The sequence below is a fragment of the Colias eurytheme genome, chromosome 18 (assembly GCF_061535395.1).
Source record: "Colias eurytheme isolate Ceu_HAF_F1 chromosome 18, ilColEury1 Martin Lab GWU primary, whole genome shotgun sequence".
Classification (NCBI taxonomy): domain Eukaryota; kingdom Metazoa; phylum Arthropoda; class Insecta; order Lepidoptera; family Pieridae; genus Colias; species Colias eurytheme.
In genome coordinates, this window is record NC_142997.1 from 5,676,872 (window position 1) to 5,696,831 (window position 19,960).

The following is a 19,960-nucleotide window of genomic DNA, read 5'->3' on the forward strand; positions in this document are numbered from 1 at the left end:
TGCGAACGAATTTTTAAGTCGAATCTAAAAATTATATGCATTGTGCATATAATTTTTAGATTCGACTTAAAAATTCGTTTAAGGCCTTACCTACCAATTTCCTCTTCGCAGAGTATATTTCGATTAAAAATAAATCATTATAAAATCTATGATTAATAAAAATATCTACTACATAGTCATTCTCTTAAAACTAAAAAGCTACCAAGTGAAGAATTAAAACTTATTGCTTCACAGAATACGGCTCGCGTTGTAAGGCACAAATTTCGATTAAAGTTCGTTCAAAAGCACATGAAATCACGGGAAAACCTACTTCTACTTACACATAAAATCTTTGTGTGCAATTATAATATTGCTATATCCTACGCGTGTAATTATAACATATAAATTCTAATAACTGATTAGAAAACAATCAGTATGTTTGTGTTTAGTAATTTCCACCGTTCATATGAGTCATTTCATCTCCCCATTCTCCTGTGGGTATAGGCTGAGCATAGCAACAGCTTTTTCTTAATAAAAATGTGACATGGTTCTGTCTTACAACACACACATAGAATATTAATATTGCCTGCAATAAATTCACCACTATGTGTGCGTACAGTAATCCATCGAAATTCAGCCAAGACAGCATTAGGAATAACCAAGACATTGACATTATGAGGAATAGCTGCAGGAATAAGTCGAAACTGAAAAGAGAAGAAACATATTTTCATTTACGAATTGCTTTGATTTTGGGTATTCATTAAGAAAAGTAACTAATCACTCACCATCCCTTTAATTTATAATGGATCCGTCCATAAATATTTATTCTTTTGATTACTTTTAAAGTTGTTATATAGAAAAACAGATTAAAAATAATAGTGAATGCAACTGGTGTAAAGAATATTGCAATTCCAAGCCAGCCTGAAAATAGAAACATGAAATAATTTTCTTTTTCATACATTTTTAATATAATATCTGTAATAATATGTCTTTTGCAAATAAATATATTATTATAACTAATTTTTTGGAAAAGATACATACCAATAGTTTCCTGTTCAACATCATCTATTAAAATTGACGACGAAAATTGCGTTTTCATTTTTCTGTACGGATTTGTACCAGTGTCTAGTAAAAAATGAGCACATATAGCCATAGCCGCCATTAGAGTAACACTCGACCATACCACGCTTGAATAGTAGCAGTATTTGCGAACATCTGTCACTCGTAGAAATACATTCCTTGATCTGTAAATAATGTATTAAATCGATTTATTGTGGGATTGTGTCAATTATTTGAGGAACATAAATTTGTGAACACATGTAAAAAACAAAAACTTAGAACCTCATCTTTTGAAGATTGTTAATTAGCATGTATACTCACTTGAATGTCTTCCATATGTAGAAACCAAAACTGTTCAACCAGAAAAAGGCACCAAGTAAACTGACATATAAGATTATATCTGAAAAAAAAAAAGACTACTATTAAACTATAGTAATAAATATTTTTTAAACAAAATCTGTTTATGACTAAAGTTTAAAAGATATGAAATGATTTCTAATGGTTTTTACAACAGCTGTAAAAACCATAAAAATTATAATTTAACCAAGAGTTGATTCATAATATAAACAAAGTAGTTACTAACCTGTTATCATAAAGCTGACATGATTGCTTAACTCCGTAAATATTCTCACTAAATCTGCAGCTTGGCTCACAATCAAACACACATTTATTGTTGTAATTATATTCCCAGCAAGATCTCTCAGAGTTGGCAAAACAAAGTAAATAATAGCAACAGTTAAAAATAATATCATTGCAATTGCATGAAAAATGGGATTGAGAATTTTTTTCATTAGAAACCCTGTGTCCTTCCAATTGATTTTCACTTCTGGTACACAAACAAGTGCATACTGCCCAGTGGAATTAGTGCTTGTTATAAAAATCTAAAAAAATATTCTTATATTAACTAAACATAATGTAAAACATAATACAATGTAATAAGTCTTTTTTATATGGCGGTAAAAAGAATGATACAATTTTTTTTTATATTATATTTGATATTTGTTCGAAAAATATATCCTAAGTAAAAAATATAGGTATAATAAGTTCAGTCATCTAAAGAGTAACATAATGCTAAAATTCTGTTTGTCCATTCATTATCAACAATGATTTCACAATTGTTATTGTTGAATGGAGATAACAATGAGACAAAAAACGTACACTGAAATTATCACAATAGTAGAAAAACAGTATATAACCATCAAAAGGTATAAATACTTTTTATGTTAAGTCTGACATGAGCATAGTCATTAAGATGTTTTCAATGTGATTCATCTCATTCAGAAGGCTATAGTAGTATTTCGTTTAGTTTGCTTACCTTATCCATGCAATATTTATTCTGCACATGAATATATGAAGATGGCTCTTTAACTTCAGGTATTGAAATGATATCATGGAAGTTTAATGAATTTGCCAAGAGTGGATCGTCTCTTATTGTTTGGGCATTTGTTTGGTGGTGAATCAAATGCATTAAACGGCCATCAGACAAAAGATTTAACCTGAAAATAAATTTGGTGCTTCTTAACAATATCATGGAGACAATATTTAAAAAAATAAATAAATGAGGTAACCATTTAAAAATTAGTGTTATTTTTGGCATAAAATCTAAGTGTGGTATTTTTAAAAAGCTTTTATTGATAATTTTGTAAATGAAATACATTTTTTCTGTTTGTAAACAGTTATATTAATTAATTTAAAATAGTAGAGATTCCAGTTTGATTGATACAATTTACAACTTTCACTCTTTTACATAGGTGACTCATTAATACAATGAGTCACTGGTAACTACAGTAGTGTCACTAAGTTTATGCCATATATTTTAAATATTTTTATGGCAATAATATGTATAGTTTTTTAATTATAGACTTACTTATCCTCAGATTTCCCTAGATCAAATATGGGTCTTTGTTGGGTGGTTGCACAATTTGGTATTCCATTTATAAATCTAAAATACTTAAGTTTAACATCTTTTCCATCCTCAGTCTTAAACAATGGCTGCCAAAGACCTGAAATTACAGTTAAATGTTATGAAAATATTGAATTGCATTATTAGTTCACATCATTGTCTAATCTTTCTTATATATAAAATTCTCGTGTCACAATGTTAGTCTGCATACTCCTCCGAAACGGGTGGACCGATTCTCATGAAATTTTCTGTGCATATCGGGTAAGTCTGAGAATCGGCCAACATCTATTTTTCATACCCCTAAATAATAATAGCTAGTATTATATAAAACGCAAAGATTACTGAACCCCACAGCCAAAACAACTCATCTGATACTTGATAGTGAGATATTTAGACCAAGCGGGTGAAGCTGCATGAAACAACTAGTAATCAATATAAAGGAGTGTAATTCATACATAATACATAAGTTGTCACATGGCAAATAAAAAAAGAGAAATTAAAAGAAAAAGTATAAGAGAAAAGTTAAATTCTGCTTGAATTGTCATTTCAACTAAATATATTTAGAGTAGTATACTACTCTACAACACTATAGCGTACTTATAAATAAAATTTTCCATATAATTACTCAGACCAAGAGTTATTTAATTTTTTTACTTATTAATTTAAATTGTTGCAGGTATTCAAACTAACTATCATAATGTAACAATCAAAATTTCTGTTATGTTGAATATCTTTTTAGACTTTATAGTTTATATGTATTTAATTCACGTTAATTATAACACAAAAAGCTCATAACTTACTTTCATTGTATAGTTCAGCCAATCGGCACACAGAATCAACCATTATTTCATTTTCTTCGCAACATTTGTTTATTTGTACTGAGTTTTGTTGCTCTGATAAATCATTTAGGTCTGTGTCACCAACTTCAGCTTTAGAAGTTCGTAGTAACAATGTACTTATTAAGAATATTAAATGCAAAAAGTACATGTTTGAATGTTTATAATAACTTGATCACACATAAGTTTTGTTGTGGTCTACGTTTCGACTTAAAACTGAAGGCACTTTATTTCCGAATGTCATGAATAGCTTTTCTATGAAATCTTTTCGTTGTGGTACTTAGAATCTTGAAGTTTTGTCACTTATTTTAATAGAATTCAATGCTTAGAATAAATTAAATACAATTTCCTGTAGCGTGATGCTTGAATCTTTTGTAACTGACAGAATTGACAATTGACAAATGACATTTGACACTTGACAGTTGACAGTTTTGACAAAATTCTTTTCTCATTGCCATATCAAAGATACATCATTAAAAAAAAATTATACTATCCTCGGGATTACTATGAAAGTGACTTGAAAGTTGAAAGCAATTTCTTTATGAAATCCATTAACTATTACAATAAAATTGAAAATGTGGTTTTTTGTTTATTAATTCACAGTAATCTTCATAACCTGGATGAAATTTGGAATGAAAATAGTGGAATGTAGAGTCAAATATAGGTAAAAATAGGAGATGAATGTTTTTATTAGTTAGATTGCGGATGAAACCGCATGGCAAAGCTAGTAAAATCATAAATGAAATATTTAATTTCTTTATTTTTCGTGTTTATACGATAACATCATAAATGATTACTGAATAATTAGATAATTTTAGCACGAAAACTTTCGTATTTTTCTCGTAGATAATTGACAATTTTTCGGTATGCAAAATTTTTTTCATATCTACTTATTTTATTTAATGATAACATTGTTTCTTTTCTTTGTATACATATTTTATGTAACTTATCTTAGAGGAACTCATTCTGTGGTATACGTAGTTATTTGAATACAAAATGAAATTAAACTCGATGGTTATTGATATTAACATTCTTTAATAATTCATGCATATAACAAAAATATAGAAACTAATTAAAATATTAAAATTATACAATAACCTTAATATAATTATATTATAACTATTTTAGAATTTACACTTAAGTAAATCTAATGATAATAAATTCATTTATCAATATTATGGCACAAACAATATTTGTCTTCTGATAAATAAAACAATAGAACCCAGAAAAGTGTCTATATCCATATTTATAAAATTAATTATATTGGAGATTCATAGCTAAATAATCTATATATAAGAATGAGAGCTTTACTGCGTATAATTTGTATCCTTTTAGAGCATTTAGACGCTTAAAAATAAGATATTTTCATTGATCCTTCTACTATTTACATTGAGTTGTTTCTACGCGCTCATACGTTTAAAATGATAGCTTTTTATTTACATTATGCTTAATATTAAGACTGCGATTTTATAAAATTTACGAGGACTTAGTTCAGCCTGACTTCCACAGTGTCATCTAATATTTGCTGTTCGTCTGCATCGTCGTCTGGACTAAGTCTATTGGCTATGGGACGGGTGACGAATAAGCAAATATGATCATCAGCTAATCCCTTCATAGCGCGACGCCTGAATACAACGAGTATCAGAAATATTATGACCCCTTGCAGGCAGTTGAAGGTGTCCATTATTTTCCTGAAACATCATAGTAATAAACTTACATACCTACATCGCTACTACATGATGATAATAGTACCTATTCATAATTTATTTCAATAAAAAATAAAAATTTGATAAGCGAAAATATAAGCAAAATGAAAATCTTACCAAAGAATATGTTTCTCTCCATGAGCAAAGCTGGCAATTTCGAAGATCCATGAAATACCCATAACCAGGAATAATTTTAGAGACACGAGAAACCTTAAAAGAAATAAATAAACAATGACACTTTCGTTTGGAGATAACTGCTAACCAGTACATTAGTGATAAAAAGTAAAAACATACTTGCGTTTGAGATTATTTAGCTTGTTTACTTCGTATTTTTTGTTATGCGTCCATAAACTGAATGAGGACATAACAAAAAGTATAACGTTCGCGGCGATGAGGACGGCAATGGGTCCATAGAAGTAAATCCAGGTTTGGGCACGACCTAAAATTATAGACATGGTCAAGAACTTATAGTAGTCTATATTATAACTTTTATAAGCGAAAGTTTCTACAAGATGTAACTTACCACTGAACCAGCAGTTATTATCACCAATACCAGGTTTGTAGTGGTTTCCCTCGACGAAATTGGTTATGAGGGCTATTATGAGAAATAGGCACGTGCAACCCCACGCGTAACTATTGTATAGGAAGTATTGCCGTCTCTCTGTCTTCTTTAGATAGGCGGCATCACTGGAAATAACAAAAAAAAAATATCCTATAGTTAGTCAGGAAGGTAAAGAAGTCTAAGGTATTTATATAACATATTTCTAATTAAATTTTCAGATTTCAAACAATAGATGAAGAATTCTATGGATAATCTATTGTTATGAGTATTTTGGACAAACTTCACAAAGATTAAAAAAAAATATCTGCACATACTCAAATTAAACTCGAATGGGGGCGGCAAATGACTGGCTACGTGTCGTATGACAATGAGCGATTTATGATTATCATGATATTATGACGTGTGCTATTAATTTACTTAGATGTTTAAATAATAATTGGGATAGAGAGAAAAATATTATTTATTATTATTATTTATTAATTCATCGAAGCTTTACTCACATCACAGTGCGATACATGTTGATGCTAATGACATTCATCCAAAAGAAAGTTGCCATCATCCAGAAATAAATAAGGAAACCTGCAATAAATTGGTGTTTTTAATCAAAAGTAAAATAATTGTACTGTTTGTATTATATTTTTATTATTAAAAACTATTTCTTACCTGTAACAGTGCATATCTGGCCTTGGAATCCTGGACTCAATTGGAGAATTCCGAGCGATAAGAATCCTAATGCCATGCTTACGCACATGCATATGTAGCATACTCCTTGCAAGTCCCTACAAATAAAAAAAATGAAATAATAATATCAGTCGATAATAAACTAATCATTTCATACAAGATGGGAAATGAGGAAAATATAAAACTTATTTTTAGCATATTACACCTCATAATTTCTGTAGTCATATGCAGTAGTTATAAGTTGTAAAATGTATCCATTTAACTCGACATAATAACAAAACAGAATAAAAATAAAAATACATTTCTATTATTAGTATGCCTTCAACTGCTTTCTTTGGAAAAACTAAAGATTGAATTGAAATAACCATTCGTTTTCGATTTAACTATGGATAGCCCAAGGGTTTAAAGACAAGTATTTATATCTGTTAAACATTAATTTATTCAACTAGACTTATTTCAGAAGCGCTTTTGAATCATTAAAATAGGGGAAAATAATTACTGTATACTGGTTACATACCTCATTTGCGGCAAATACATGTAGATGCCAGCAGTGGCGAAAAGGAACAAAACTGATACGAGGGCAAGGACCCCACCAGTCTCTACATCATTTGTGCTTTGGTTATTATCATAGCACACCACTGCGGCCTTCATGAGACCCAACGAAGGCATGCTATTGTTGCGGTACATGTCTCCTAGACAGTAGCTAAAATGAAAGTAATGGGGTTATTGACTTATATATTGTGTAAAACTGTTAAGTTTAGGTAAAGTTGCTTGGTGATTTCTGAAAAAATGGTTATTGAATCAGAATGATGCCGACGCGGATTAATTTGTAAGGAACTGCTATTTATGCTGCAACAAAATACGTCTTCGTAAAAGGAAAACATATTAAAAATAATAAAAAAAACTATTTGAAGTTTTTGGGTTAAATTTTAATAAACTAAACAAAAAAGTTGAACGAACCGAATACCGGTCAAATGTGGCTACTTGACCACATTTTTTTACTTTTTCTTAGCTAACTTATTTATATTAAACTTTTATTAACATTTTATGATTTGTTCATATCATTAATGATTTCATCATTCACTTTTACTAGGTATTTATTTAAAATATATTGAATCTGACATTATTTACAAATAAACGTAATACAGGTCAAGTTGACACTGATGTGGTATCTTGACCTTGCACATCAGTTTTCATAGGTAGATGCTTAACATTCTTGTTTTAGGCTAAGTTGCTATTACTTTTTAATTCTTCGACTTTTTATATATTGCAGCCCGAAGCTTTACAATAAACTGTTAGGCTCTGGCTACCTGGTCAAGTTGCCACGGGATTTGTAATGATTTCATACAAAGCATTACATGTCGGATAGGGTTGTCACAAACAAGACACAAATTTTAATGAACTATTTATTTATTAAACTAAATTTAATACATATGTATATGTATATTACTTAATACTTATAGGTATTTATTAATAGGTAAGGAAACATTTATTTTTCATTAGAAATATGCTAAATCGTTGTCATCAAAGAAAGTATAAGTATCTGGATTGTCCGAAATTTGCAGCAAATTTATTGATTTTACTATGCAAAACTCGAAACAGATAAAAAAGAGGAAAAAATGCAGTCATGTTATTTTTTGTGTCAACCCTAGGCGTCGGTCAAGTTGCCACGCAGCGGTAAATGGCAACTTGACCTAACCTGAGGCATCAATGCCCAAGCAAATATTTCGACAGATGAGCCTAAATTTGGATAATTCCCACTGTAAAATCAATCTATAGGGTTTATTACACAACATATCAAAACTGTACTCACCTGAGATGTGCAGTTTAAGCTCTACAAACATAATAATACTGACACCGGCAAAAGATCCTTAGTCACAGTCACACTTCGATACGTTATATTGCAAGAACCAACAGCGTTACCGCTTTAAAATTAAAATATGTTGCCAATTAATATTTTAAAAACCTACCAACATCGATACGTTAGGTCAATTTGCTTTCAATTCTACAAAATTTGATATTTTGTTGTTAAACGGAAGATGTGGTCAAGTTGCCAAGTAAAGGTCAAGTAGCCACATTTGACGGTATGAATTAAATTGAGCAGATGTTAAAATCATTATACTGATTAACACATTAAGTAACATGAGATGCTGTTGTTAAACGATATCCAGTATAAATTCGTGTCACCTAAATTAATGAAATCGACTAACCTATCTGGATTGTCCGTAAACACGTATCCTGGGTAATCCATGGTGGAGATCTTGTCTCCATCCACTACTACGTCCTTTAGCAGCATATGACCTGATGTGCAGTTCATGTTTATCCTGTACTTTAGGTCATCATCGCAATATCCTCTGGGTCTGATTATCTCGTTGTTCGGACAGCATTGTTTGGCTGATAGGGAGAGGCCACAGCCCAAAAGCAGCAGGAAGAGAGTCTCCTGAAAAAAGGCTTATTATAATATACGTTGTATTTGTATCCTGCAACAATCTGACAACTTGTTTATTAACTAAAGTAATGGAAAATATGTAGCTTGAACTATCATCACGGAGCTGAGGATAATTCAATTGTAATCGAAGAGTCAAGAAATTCAAGATCCATTTGACCTTTGATTTTAGATAAAATCGGTATTTTTGAAGACAACTAGGGGCTATACTGTTACTGTATACATAATTATTTTGTAGAATCTGTGGTAATTAGTTGGCTGCATAACTTATTTTGAATGATAATTGTTATCACCAGTGTGGAGTCAGGGTCAACGCAATAATTATAATAGTTTTGATACAATTACTGATAATACAAACGTTATACCAATATTCACTTTGAGCGTCCGGTTATTGAACTATACATTTTATCTTTTGTCCAGAAACTAATTGATTTTCAACACACCTTGAATATAATATAATGTTATTATTATATAATCTGCGATGTATCTGTAGTTTACAATAGAATGTCGTGTTGGTTACACAACTTAAGAAGTTTTTGAATTTATGTTTATCTGTTTGTATTAGAATAAAGCCTGTTAACATTTTGAAAAACATACAAGAGTGTACCGTGTACGCGAAAGGAACCGGGGCGTGCATGTAGTGTGTATAATTGATGCGCTATCGCAGTGAATTTAAATTTTAAAACATTACACATTAATTATAATTTAAAAATCATCCTTGGCTATATATATATATATATATATATATGTATTACCTTATTTTTATATTTCAACCCGATTAAATCTAAGTTAAAACATGCCTAATAAATTGGCCTCTCTCGTAAAGCTTTTTTATGTTTCTATGCTCGTGATTCAAAATTATAAATTACAATTATAATTGTAAATTTCGACATATTTATTGACAAAGTCTCTTTTTAACGAATGAATAAATTGAAGAAAGCTTTTGAAACAACAGATTATTCCGTATTGGTTTCTAGTATTAGACTACTCGACTAAACAAATAAAGATTCTCTTATAAATTTTACCTTTGGATTCACTCCAATTTCATATCTTCAGACTTCAATGTTGTTTATGTGTTTAGAAATATAAAATCAAGCACAAATATGAATGTGGTATTAAAAATCGTCCTACCAAATAACAATCAAATGGTTCTATGAATAATATAGAGCATTATTATGAAGCACAATTATAATATACGTATTACTAGTCATATAAGGATCAAACGGGTCGCATTTGTACCTGAAAATGGGTCAGTGGGCAATCAGCGATCGGTAATGATATGTAAAGAGGGTAATTCGATATTGATTTTACGGCTTTGCTTATTATTTCATTTTATAACTAGCTGACCCGATGTTCTGCTTACTCTTATCAATGAAAAATAGACGATCTCAGACCTACCTAGCAAGCCTTTTGGGAGGAATTATACTATACATACGTGGTTTAACTTCAAACAATGCGATACCAGATTTTTAATTTTTATACATATATGTATTAGTTTTGATTAATATGTAAATGTATGTACCTATCCTTTGTAGTGTTATAATGGTTATAATATTATGTACCTACTTTGTTTAGTCATTATTCTCATGTAAAGTTCAAATTAATACAAAATAATATTAAATTCGATATTAAATGCGCTGCAATATGTGAAAGTTTATTTCTGTGCATTCCATTAAAAATATCAATAGAATGTTATTTTCCTACCCTTTAATCAATGAAAGGAGGATGTGATATTTATGTATTTTTACCCCCTTTATCATACTTAAATATAGATTGTGGCAAATAGAAATAATGATAAAAGAGCGGGAAATCCTGTCATGTATAGTTCTAGATAGTTGTACTTGGTCTGATATTTTTTCTCCTATTATATTATAGGAAGTAGGAACCGTTATGACTTATGAGTAATTTACAAATCTATTGCACGCCTCATAAGCGAAGCGTTGAGGTGGGTACTACTGTCACTTCGCGCAAAACATCTGATTTTTCAAACTTAAAATGTCTTTATGTATCATACATTGCACTTGTAAGATAATACATACACACACATATTAAGAAAAAACACTATTTTTAACGTTCATGATATTTTTGATGTCATTTTTGTTATTTAAACTAGTTAAAAAACAGTTTATAAAAGTTCTGTCTTGGACGTCCGTGTGTCTGTATGTGCGGATCCTTTTTCTTGTTAACACGATAGCGACCGAAATACTTTACTAATCGAGTCTTTTTTTTTCTCTTACGCTTGAGTATGCTCAGGAATAGAACCCTTTCATTTTTCAGGGTCTGATTCGATGTGGTTTAATTGTTATTAAATAAACAAAAATAATAATTAATAAATATTTATTAAAAAAAAATTATGAGGCGTGCACTTTTGGATTTTCCAAATTATTTTTTTTTTATTATTGTAACCGGAAATGTAGCTTCCCCTATTCACAATCAATAAAAAATTAAAACAATTCAGAAGTATTTGCGGCTCAAATATTCCACTATACACTTAATCCATAAGAAAGCTATTTAATCAAATTTTATTAATTATTTGATTAGAATAGGAATTTCCGATGTTGTTGAACTAACGTATGATTTGTAAATTGTAAAGTAATTAAGCATGTTTGTTTTGGTTTAAGTTTCGATTCCTCGAATATCCAAATGTTTGTTTGTCGCGTAAGAAGGGAAATCCTCTGATCACACTATAATCATATATGAATTAGATGGTTTGACGTCTATGTGCATAGATAATAAAATAAATAGGGGCAATATGATTTGAATAATTAAAAACAAAAACGTTGATTACGGTTATAACCACAGGTTATATCAATTTTAGGAGATACAGTTCTTTTGAAATGTGGAAAATACTTTTAGCATAATATGTATTCAATAATACGACACTTACAATTCTTATTCAAATTTATAAAGTCTACTTTGAATGCTTTGGTAGGTATTATACTTTTGGTTTAATGCGTGATGATTATGTAGCTTTTTTCAGTTTTAAAACCGAGTTTTTAATAACAGATTTCTCTTAAACTTTTTCCTGATCTATTTCTTAGTATACAGATAATTTTTAACGTCAATTTAATTAATTGTTATGTATGTTTTTACATGTTTAATTATCATGTAAATGAAGACCCTTGCCCCTATCCGCGGAAACTGTTTTTAAAATTACGATAAGTGCGCTTCAAGCCCCTAATGTAGTAGATAGTACTATCTTTTTGTATTAATTATTATTCTTACTTACATACAAAGATGTTTCTAGAAATATGTCTTTGTTTATAACTTAAAAGCCATTTATGGGTTCTCACTACACAGGTTACATACACAAGTAATGTCTAAACGATAAAATTTCTTATTGTAGCTGTACCTGCCTGTAATTAATCAGATATTTATCTACTTCATTACGTGCATTCAACGTCATTTAGCTTTTTAATTAAGTCCAAATGTATAGAATAATAAATGATACTTATATAAAAAAATATATCTTAATTTTAAATGCTGCGATACAACATTCCATGAATTAATGAATCTTCCCAGATCAAGTGTACAATGCAGGTGTTTACTGTCTTCTATGGACAAGTTTTATAAATGGCAAAGCTTAAATACACAATATGTAAAAGCTGAGGGAACACGAAACATTAAACAACTTGTCACTCGTGTAATTTGTTGTTATTTACACCACGGGTTATACTCAATTATCGCATTATGACCATTTTAGGTAGATTGTACTAAATTTAAGATTCCTCTCTATGATATACAAATTGTTAGGTCTCTATTAATGTACCTATCAATGTTATATGAAAACATTGTAATGAAATCGGTGCGGAGTAGGTAGTGATAATTGCAACTTTGTTTCAACTTTGTTTGACGTAATATTAAAATTTATTACAGTATTTATGATTAAAATAGCTAGTTAAATTATTTAAATAAATATTTTCCTCGTTAAATATATTACTTTTGAGATGCGATTTCAACCTTCATGTTTCAAAATTATAAATCCACGTATAGATTGATTTCGCTATAGGTTTATGTTTTCTTTATTTTTCACTGCGAAGAAAGACTCCCTATAATTTATTTGTAGCATCGTCTAATTATATCAACGTGTTTTTAATGTAGTTTTCTTGCGATACAAACAAAACTCGTGCTAATTGAAGTAAATTTAAGACTCAGAAATAAACACATTTGTCGTCGTACTCGATCCAAATATAGGTTACTTTAGTGGTTGCAAATGTTCTGTTTGTGACGGTTCTACCGTAAAAAATGTATGTTGTTTACTTGCAATACAAAGTTTAATCCTTTACATTATCAATTCAATAATGAGTTACAGTTCATGGAATGTGTATTTCTACCGTCATTTTTTTATGAAAATAATTTAGTACTTACTTAAATTATGAAAAACGTTTCTGTTAGTTTTCATAAAATCACACGTACGTTTAAGTACCTACACGTAAAACAACACTTCATGTAGTGATGTTGAGGCAATAGAGATAAAGAGCGCATATCTAACAGGTGCCACTTAATTATTAAAAACAGACGCCAGTTATAATTAGATTTAAAACAATTGTGAATGTATTTAAAATTTTAATGCAAATGACGCGGCCGAAATTACCTTTTGAATATTAATTTATTCTTTAATTTTAGCAATATGTAGTTTTCATTGAGATTTTCACACATTTTTTTTAAACTTACCTTCATTTTTAAAATAATACACAAAGCACTTTGTTTAAACTTTTTTAAGTTATTTAAATTATAAAATGAGTTATTCAAAAAACTTGTTGGACTCAATCGTGGCTACTGTAGATCTTAAATCAACGGTCACAAAGTAAAAATTGATTAAAAAAAGGAATGCGCGTGCGTCCCCGCCACTGATACGCGCAGAGTCCGTGCGAGTGCGTTTTTGTTCGTTTGACAGCCTGCTTCTCGTAATATAATCTGTGGCCAGAGGAAAGTCAATATTAACATTTGAATTATAACAAAAATTTATCCAGGAAATAATTTTTATATTACTACTAAATATTAATATTTATAAAAAAATGTTCATTGAAAATACATACATAATTATAACATCTAAATTTGCGTTTTTGAATAATTAAATTACACAAAAGTTTATTGAACTTTTATTTTTGTTTTTAAAGGTTCAGGTATTTAGTTTATTTTTGTATAATGCACAAGGAAAATTAGTGTCAAGGTTCGAGAGGCTTGAAAAATTAACTTTGCGAATAAAGATGACTTCCTTCAACAATGGGAAAAATTAATGATACAGATGCTTTTGTTCTTGATTTTTTTTTAATTTTTCTTTTTATGAAGTTATGAATTACCTACGCGTTACGAAATCAAAATATGACGTTTGTATCTTTATTCAAAATATAAACACTATAGCGTCGTGTTCGTGTATATAAGAAATATAATTAGTTGGAATGAAGGACTCTGAAGGACTTTTGCATGCATGTGTGTGCAAATGTCATGGAAATTTAGCAAAATTTGAGCCTAAATATCATCATTAATCTTTCTGGTAGTTAGGTAATTAAGTAATAAAAAATATATTGTTTTTTTGTAACTATACTAAGAATTTATTATCTTTTTTAGGGTTCCGTAGCCAAAATGGCAAAAACGGAACCCTTATAGTTTCGTCATGTCCGTCTGTCCGTCTGTCCGTCTGTCCGTCTGTCACAGCCGATTTACTCGGAAACTATAAGTACTACAGTGATGAAATTTGATGGGAATATGTGTTGTATGAACCGCTACAAAAATATGACACTAAATAGTAAAAAAAAGAATTGGGGGTGGGGCCCCCCATACATGTAACTGAGGGATGAAATTTTTTTTTTCGATGTACATACCCGTGTGGGGTATCAATGGAAAGGTCTTTTAAAATGATATAAAGTTTTCTAAAAAACATTTTTCTTAAAGTGAACGGTTTTTGAGATATCAGCTCTCAAAGTCGTAAAAAGTATGTCCCCCCCCCTCTATTTTTATAACTACGGGGTATAAAATTCTAAAAAAAATAGAGGTGATGCATGCTAATTAACTCTTTCAACGATTTTTGGTTTGATCAAAGTATCTCTTATAGTTTTTGAGATAGGTTGATTTAACTGTAATTTATTATATTTGCTGCTACGGAACCCTTTGTGCGCGAGCCCGACTCGCACTTGGCCGGTTTTATTTTTCAATAATTTTCATTGAGTTAAAGTCCATACTATTATAAGATTTTTCAAAGAATAAGACCTCATATTTTTGTATAAAACATTTTTTTTCTGCTTATTTAAGTTATCGACAAAGCCTGATGACCGAGAAGACTTTTTACAATTTTTTTATTAATTGATCATGATACAATATGTTTTGTAGTAAATTTTATTGATACTACGCCATCTGTCTTTCGAGCTTTATAACATCGTGTAGGTACTATGGTTTGAGTATGGATGATAAAATTATTCGTTTGAATTAGTTCATACCAATTCCTAAAGATGGCGCTAAAGATTATAATTTTTAATACATATATCCCTTTAATTATTTCATGGCTATGTTTTTTATTCAATTATTTTTATTAAATTACTTACAATTTACCTATGCAATTTATTTACTACAATGTATAACGATGTGAGTGTAATATCACCATTTTTTTGTTGTTGCAGCTTTTACAAATGTTGAAGTTTTATGCGAGGTTTGAAATAAGCGATGAAACTGGGGACCCTATGACGGACAAGGACATGACCTTACAGCATTATTCAAGGATTACTTCACTTCAGGTAACTTATACAGACTATACAATATAATATGTAGGTAGATGTCCAAAAGATGTCCTTATCTTTTAAAACTACAAATTTTAAATATCAAAACTTACACTACACACTTGTTTGTTCTGTAAATAACTTCTTCAATGAATTTATATTTTTGGTTTTATGGCATTCAAATGCTTTATAAATTTAAACTTCTTCAATATTATGTTGAAGGATATTTATTATTTCATATTCTGTCGCATTTCCTTATAAAGAATATTTTTTTCTCGTATCCCTAAGTCCTGTAGAACTAGACGTTACAAATTATTTAATTAAATAAAATTGACTGACCGGTTGGCTTGGTTGGTAGTGACACTGCCTTCCAGAGGTCATGGGTTCAATTCCCACCCGGGGCAAATATTTGCGTGATGAACATAGATGTTTGCTCTGTGTCTGGGTGTTAATTATCTATATAAGTATTTATTTAAAATTATATATGTATGGTTATCAGCCATCTGGTTTCCATAACACAAGCGTAAGCTTAGTATGGGATCAGATCGTGCCGTGTGTGAAAATGGTCCTAAAATATTTATTTTATATTTTATTTATGTCATATGGCATATTATATTTTGTGTTTTTAGAAAGCGGCATTCGCAAAGTTTCCTGATCTAAGATTATTCGCGCTAGCCAATGTTGCCAGCGTTGACACCAGAGAATCGCTACAGAAACATTTTGGGAATTTGAGGTGAGATATGTTTTTTATCATTTTATAAATAAATTAATTGGGTATATAATGCTAATTTTGATGATTAATGACGAAATTCAGAAAGGCATTTATAAAGTATGTGTACGATATAATATTGCCAGGTTCATGTTAGATTTTGAGTGTATTCACAAAAATGGCAGTTGTCATTAAAATTACAATATGTCTGGATAAATTACATGTCGATGTGCACTGAAACTAGTTTTCTCTCATCATTTTATTTACATGAGTTTTATAATCAAAATAATAATATTTCAGCGACAAAGCACTGCGAGATATCGCCACATATTTGAACTTAGTGCCGCCTGAAGGCAAGGAGGACGAAGCACCGTGGCATCGAATGGACAAACAGTTCCTTAAAGAATTATTGGTATGTATATTTTTAGTTACTTATTAGTGTTTATGTTTCTGAGTTATATAATTATTTATGTTTAAATTTAATATAAAAATTACTACAGCATTAACTACTCCAATTTACTTACATAAAGTTTTGGATTTTACAAATTTAAACGGTTGAGTGATGAGTTTAACATGTTACATATAACACAAATTATATAGGTATTGTATATAAACTGTAGTTTTATGGGTTTTCTATGTTATACGGTGAATAATACTAAAATATATTTAAATATTTGCTTTATATAATTTTCTTCCCTTGAAATCGAATTGAACTGTCTTAGATCAAGTTGATTTCAATTCCAAAATATTTGGCGTATACCTACGTGGATTTACTATGTTAAATAAAATATTTTCTTCCACAGATATCTCGTCACGAGCGGCGTATATCTCAACTGGAAGAGCTCAATTCCATGCCCCTATATCCCACTGAAGAAATCATATGGGATGAGAATGTAGTGCCCACCGAGATATACAGTGGCGAGAATTGTTTAGCCCTACCCAAACTTAACCTGCAGTTTCTGACGCTACACGACTATCTGTTGAGGAATTTCAATCTGTTTAGATTGGAGAGTACTTGTGAGTAGAGAAGCGCTTGTTATAGTTATTTGAGTATAGAAAACATCGCCAATCAATAATATTGTCTCTGCCTAACTACTAATTTCTATCTCTTCGTAAATAGATTTAAGAAACAGAATTTATGAGTTTTTCTAATAGGTATATGGACTGTGGAAATAATAATAATAACTATTTTTTTCTTGCAGATGAAATTCGTCAAGATATTGAAGATGCAGTGTATCGCCTATCGCCGTGGTAAGTTGAGATAATTTCTTTTGTGTATAACACGACTCAACAAAAAAATTTTCGTTCTTTGTCCTAAAGTTTATACTATTATTTTCCAGTTAGTTATGCACAAAAACGAAAAGAACATACCTTTTTTCGGTATAAAGTTTGCTTTTGTGATAGTTATAATAATAATACTCGTTTTTCAATTTTTTCATAAATTTTAATTGATTTTAATATTTTTAAAAAGACCGCGCGGTGAGAGTGGGGTATTAAAGTTTACACTGTGCCGCTAGATGGCACCCGAGTGATAAACAACCATCAGGTGTTATTTACAAGCCCAGAATAACTTAAAATGTCGTCACGAAAGTGCAAATACGATGCTGATGCATTTTGTTTTATATGTGGTCAATTTATTAAAGTTCGAGACGTGAAATACGAACTAAAGACATCTCACGTTCTCTGTGAAGCCTATGAAGCATATTTTGACTGTCCTGTACGGAATCAAGATAAGCCATGGGCTCCACATGTTGCTTGTAGTTATTGTAAAAGGTGTTTGGAAGGTAAGCAATTTTTATTTAATTAAGCGATGAATCCAAAATAATAGACATATTAATTTTTATTTTTATATTTTTAGGTTGGTATCGAGGTGGGAAAAGGTCTATGAAATTTGCAATACCAAGGATTTGGCGAGAACCAAAAGACCATATTACTGACTGCTACTTTTGTATGGTGAATCCGAGTAAAAGACGTAGAGGTAAAAATGCAAAACCTATTGAATATCCTGACCTCGAATCTTCTTCTGCTCCAATTGCTCACGACCCGACACGACCAGTACCTGAGCCACCAAAAAAATTATCGCAGAAAAGCTCATCTTTTAGTTCTTATAAAAGTAATTCCGATAAGGAGTTTTTGCCTACACCTGAACAACCAAAACACTATCTCATTACTTCAGAAGATTTTAACGATCTAATTAGAGATTTAAATTTGCCAAAAAATAAAGCAGAGCTTCTAGGCTCTCGGTTAAAACAGTGGAATTTGCTTGATGATGTTAAGATCACGGATCAGCGGACTAGGCATGAAATGTTTGCAACGTTTTTCACGAAGGAAGATGGACTTTGTTTTTGTAATGACATTAAAGGTATGTTTGAAGCAATTGGCATACCCTGTGTCCCTAGCGAATGGCGTTTATTCATTGACAGCTCTACAAAAAGTTTAAAAGCAGTTCTATTGCACAACGGAAATAAATTTCCGTCTCTTCCAATTGCTCACTCAGTACATCTTAAAGAAAATTATGAAAGTGTCAAAATTTTGCTTGAATCTGTAAAGTATCGTGAGTATAACTGGGAGCTGATTGGAGATTTTAAAATGGTGGGATTTTTAATGGGGCTACAGGGTGGATATACTAAGTATCCGTGTTATTTGTGCTTGTGGAATAGCAGAGCGGATTCTAAACACTATATTCAACGGTCATGGCCTGTAAGAACAGAATTGTGTGTCGGAAAACAGAGCGTCAAATTTGAGCCGATTGTTGAAGCGGAAAAACTGTTAATGCCGCCTTTGCATATTAAGTTAGGGTTGATGAAACAATTTGTTAAAAAACTGGATGAAACTTCAGAAGCTTTTGGATACTTAAAAAAATTTTTTCCGAAGTTATCGGAAGCAAAGGTTAAAGCTGGGGTTTTTGTTGGTCCGCAAATAAGACAGATTTTCGCCGATGAAAAATTTCCAACGTTGCTGAATCGTACTCAAAAAGCAAGTTGGAACAGTTTTAAAGCAGTAGTTTCTGGATTTTTAGGAAATAATAAAGCTGAAAACTACGAAAAGTTGGTTGAGGATATGCTTACAAATTTTAAGGCCATGGGCTGCAGGATGTCATTAAAAGTACATATGCTGCATGCTCATTTGGATAAATTTAAAAACAATATGGGAGCCTATTCCGAAGAGCAAGGAGAACGTTTCCATCAGGACATCATGAATTTTGAACAACGCTATCAAGGCCAATACAATGAAAACATGATGGGCGACTATATTTGGGGTTTATTGAGAGAAAGTAGCTATGAACATAAAAGAAAAAGTAGAAGTGTGCACTTTTAAGTTATTTTCCACTTTTCTGTAAGCTAATTTGATAGTGAAACTTAATAA

At 30.5% G+C, this 19,960-nt stretch overlaps 3 protein-coding genes across 3 annotated transcripts in view; 1 reads left to right on the plus strand and 2 right to left on the minus strand.

Moving 5' to 3' along the window:
- The window catches only part of LOC149900652 (RNA helicase aquarius), a 58,781-nt gene that overhangs the window by 5,397 nt on the left and 33,424 nt on the right, over positions 1-19,960 (plus strand). Inside the window, exons 7-11 of the mRNA XM_090112196.1 lie at positions 15,790-15,903; positions 16,515-16,618; positions 16,895-17,006; positions 17,398-17,611; positions 17,797-17,845. Of these exons, the coding sequence (XP_089968322.1) occupies positions 15,790-15,903; positions 16,515-16,618; positions 16,895-17,006; positions 17,398-17,611; positions 17,797-17,845 (593 nt within the window). The remainder of the gene's footprint in view (positions 1-15,789; positions 15,904-16,514; positions 16,619-16,894; positions 17,007-17,397; positions 17,612-17,796; positions 17,846-19,960) is intronic.
- mthl5 (G-protein coupled receptor Mth-like 5) lies at positions 50-4,145 on the minus strand. Its single transcript, XM_090112646.1, has 8 exons — positions 3,742-4,145; positions 2,906-3,041; positions 2,354-2,534; positions 1,622-1,919; positions 1,360-1,438; positions 1,021-1,223; positions 765-900; positions 50-683 (listed from the first exon to the last, which is right to left on the minus strand). The coding sequence occupies exons 1-8, from the start codon at positions 3,926-3,928 to the stop codon at positions 425-427; spliced, it is 1,479 nt and encodes a 492-aa protein (XP_089968772.1). The 5' UTR covers positions 3,929-4,145; the 3' UTR covers positions 50-424.
- On the minus strand, positions 4,925-14,041 carry LOC149900654 (putative G protein-coupled receptor Mth-like 3). Its single transcript, XM_090112298.1, has 9 exons — positions 13,847-14,041; positions 8,937-9,166; positions 7,244-7,429; positions 6,709-6,824; positions 6,546-6,624; positions 6,007-6,170; positions 5,778-5,922; positions 5,601-5,693; positions 4,925-5,468 (listed from the first exon to the last, which is right to left on the minus strand). Exons 1-9 carry the CDS (start codon positions 13,850-13,852, stop codon positions 5,264-5,266), a joined length of 1,224 nt encoding a protein of 407 aa, XP_089968424.1. The 5' UTR covers positions 13,853-14,041; the 3' UTR covers positions 4,925-5,263.

Bases quoted from the DNA above. Each gene is read 5' to 3' on its own strand.
- LOC149900654 (XM_090112298.1), bottom strand. The intron at 6,171-6,545 runs GTGAGTAAAGCT...TGTTATTTCCAG, and splicing joins AACATGTATCGCACTGTGAT to TGATGCCGCCTATCTAAAGA. The intron at 5,923-6,006 runs GTAAGTTACATC...CTATAATTTTAG, and splicing joins TAATAACTGCTGGTTCAGTG to GTCGTGCCCAAACCTGGATT.
- mthl5 (XM_090112646.1), bottom strand. From the start codon at position 3,928: ATGTACTTTTTGCATTTAATATTCTTAATAAGTACATTGTTACTACGA. The intron at 1,439-1,621 runs GTTAGTAACTAC...TTTTTTTTTCAG, and splicing joins TGTCAGCTTTATGATAACAG to ATATAATCTTATATGTCAGT. The intron at 901-1,020 runs GTATGTATCTTT...TTCTATTTTCAG, and splicing joins TGTTGAACAGGAAACTATTG to GCTGGCTTGGAATTGCAATA.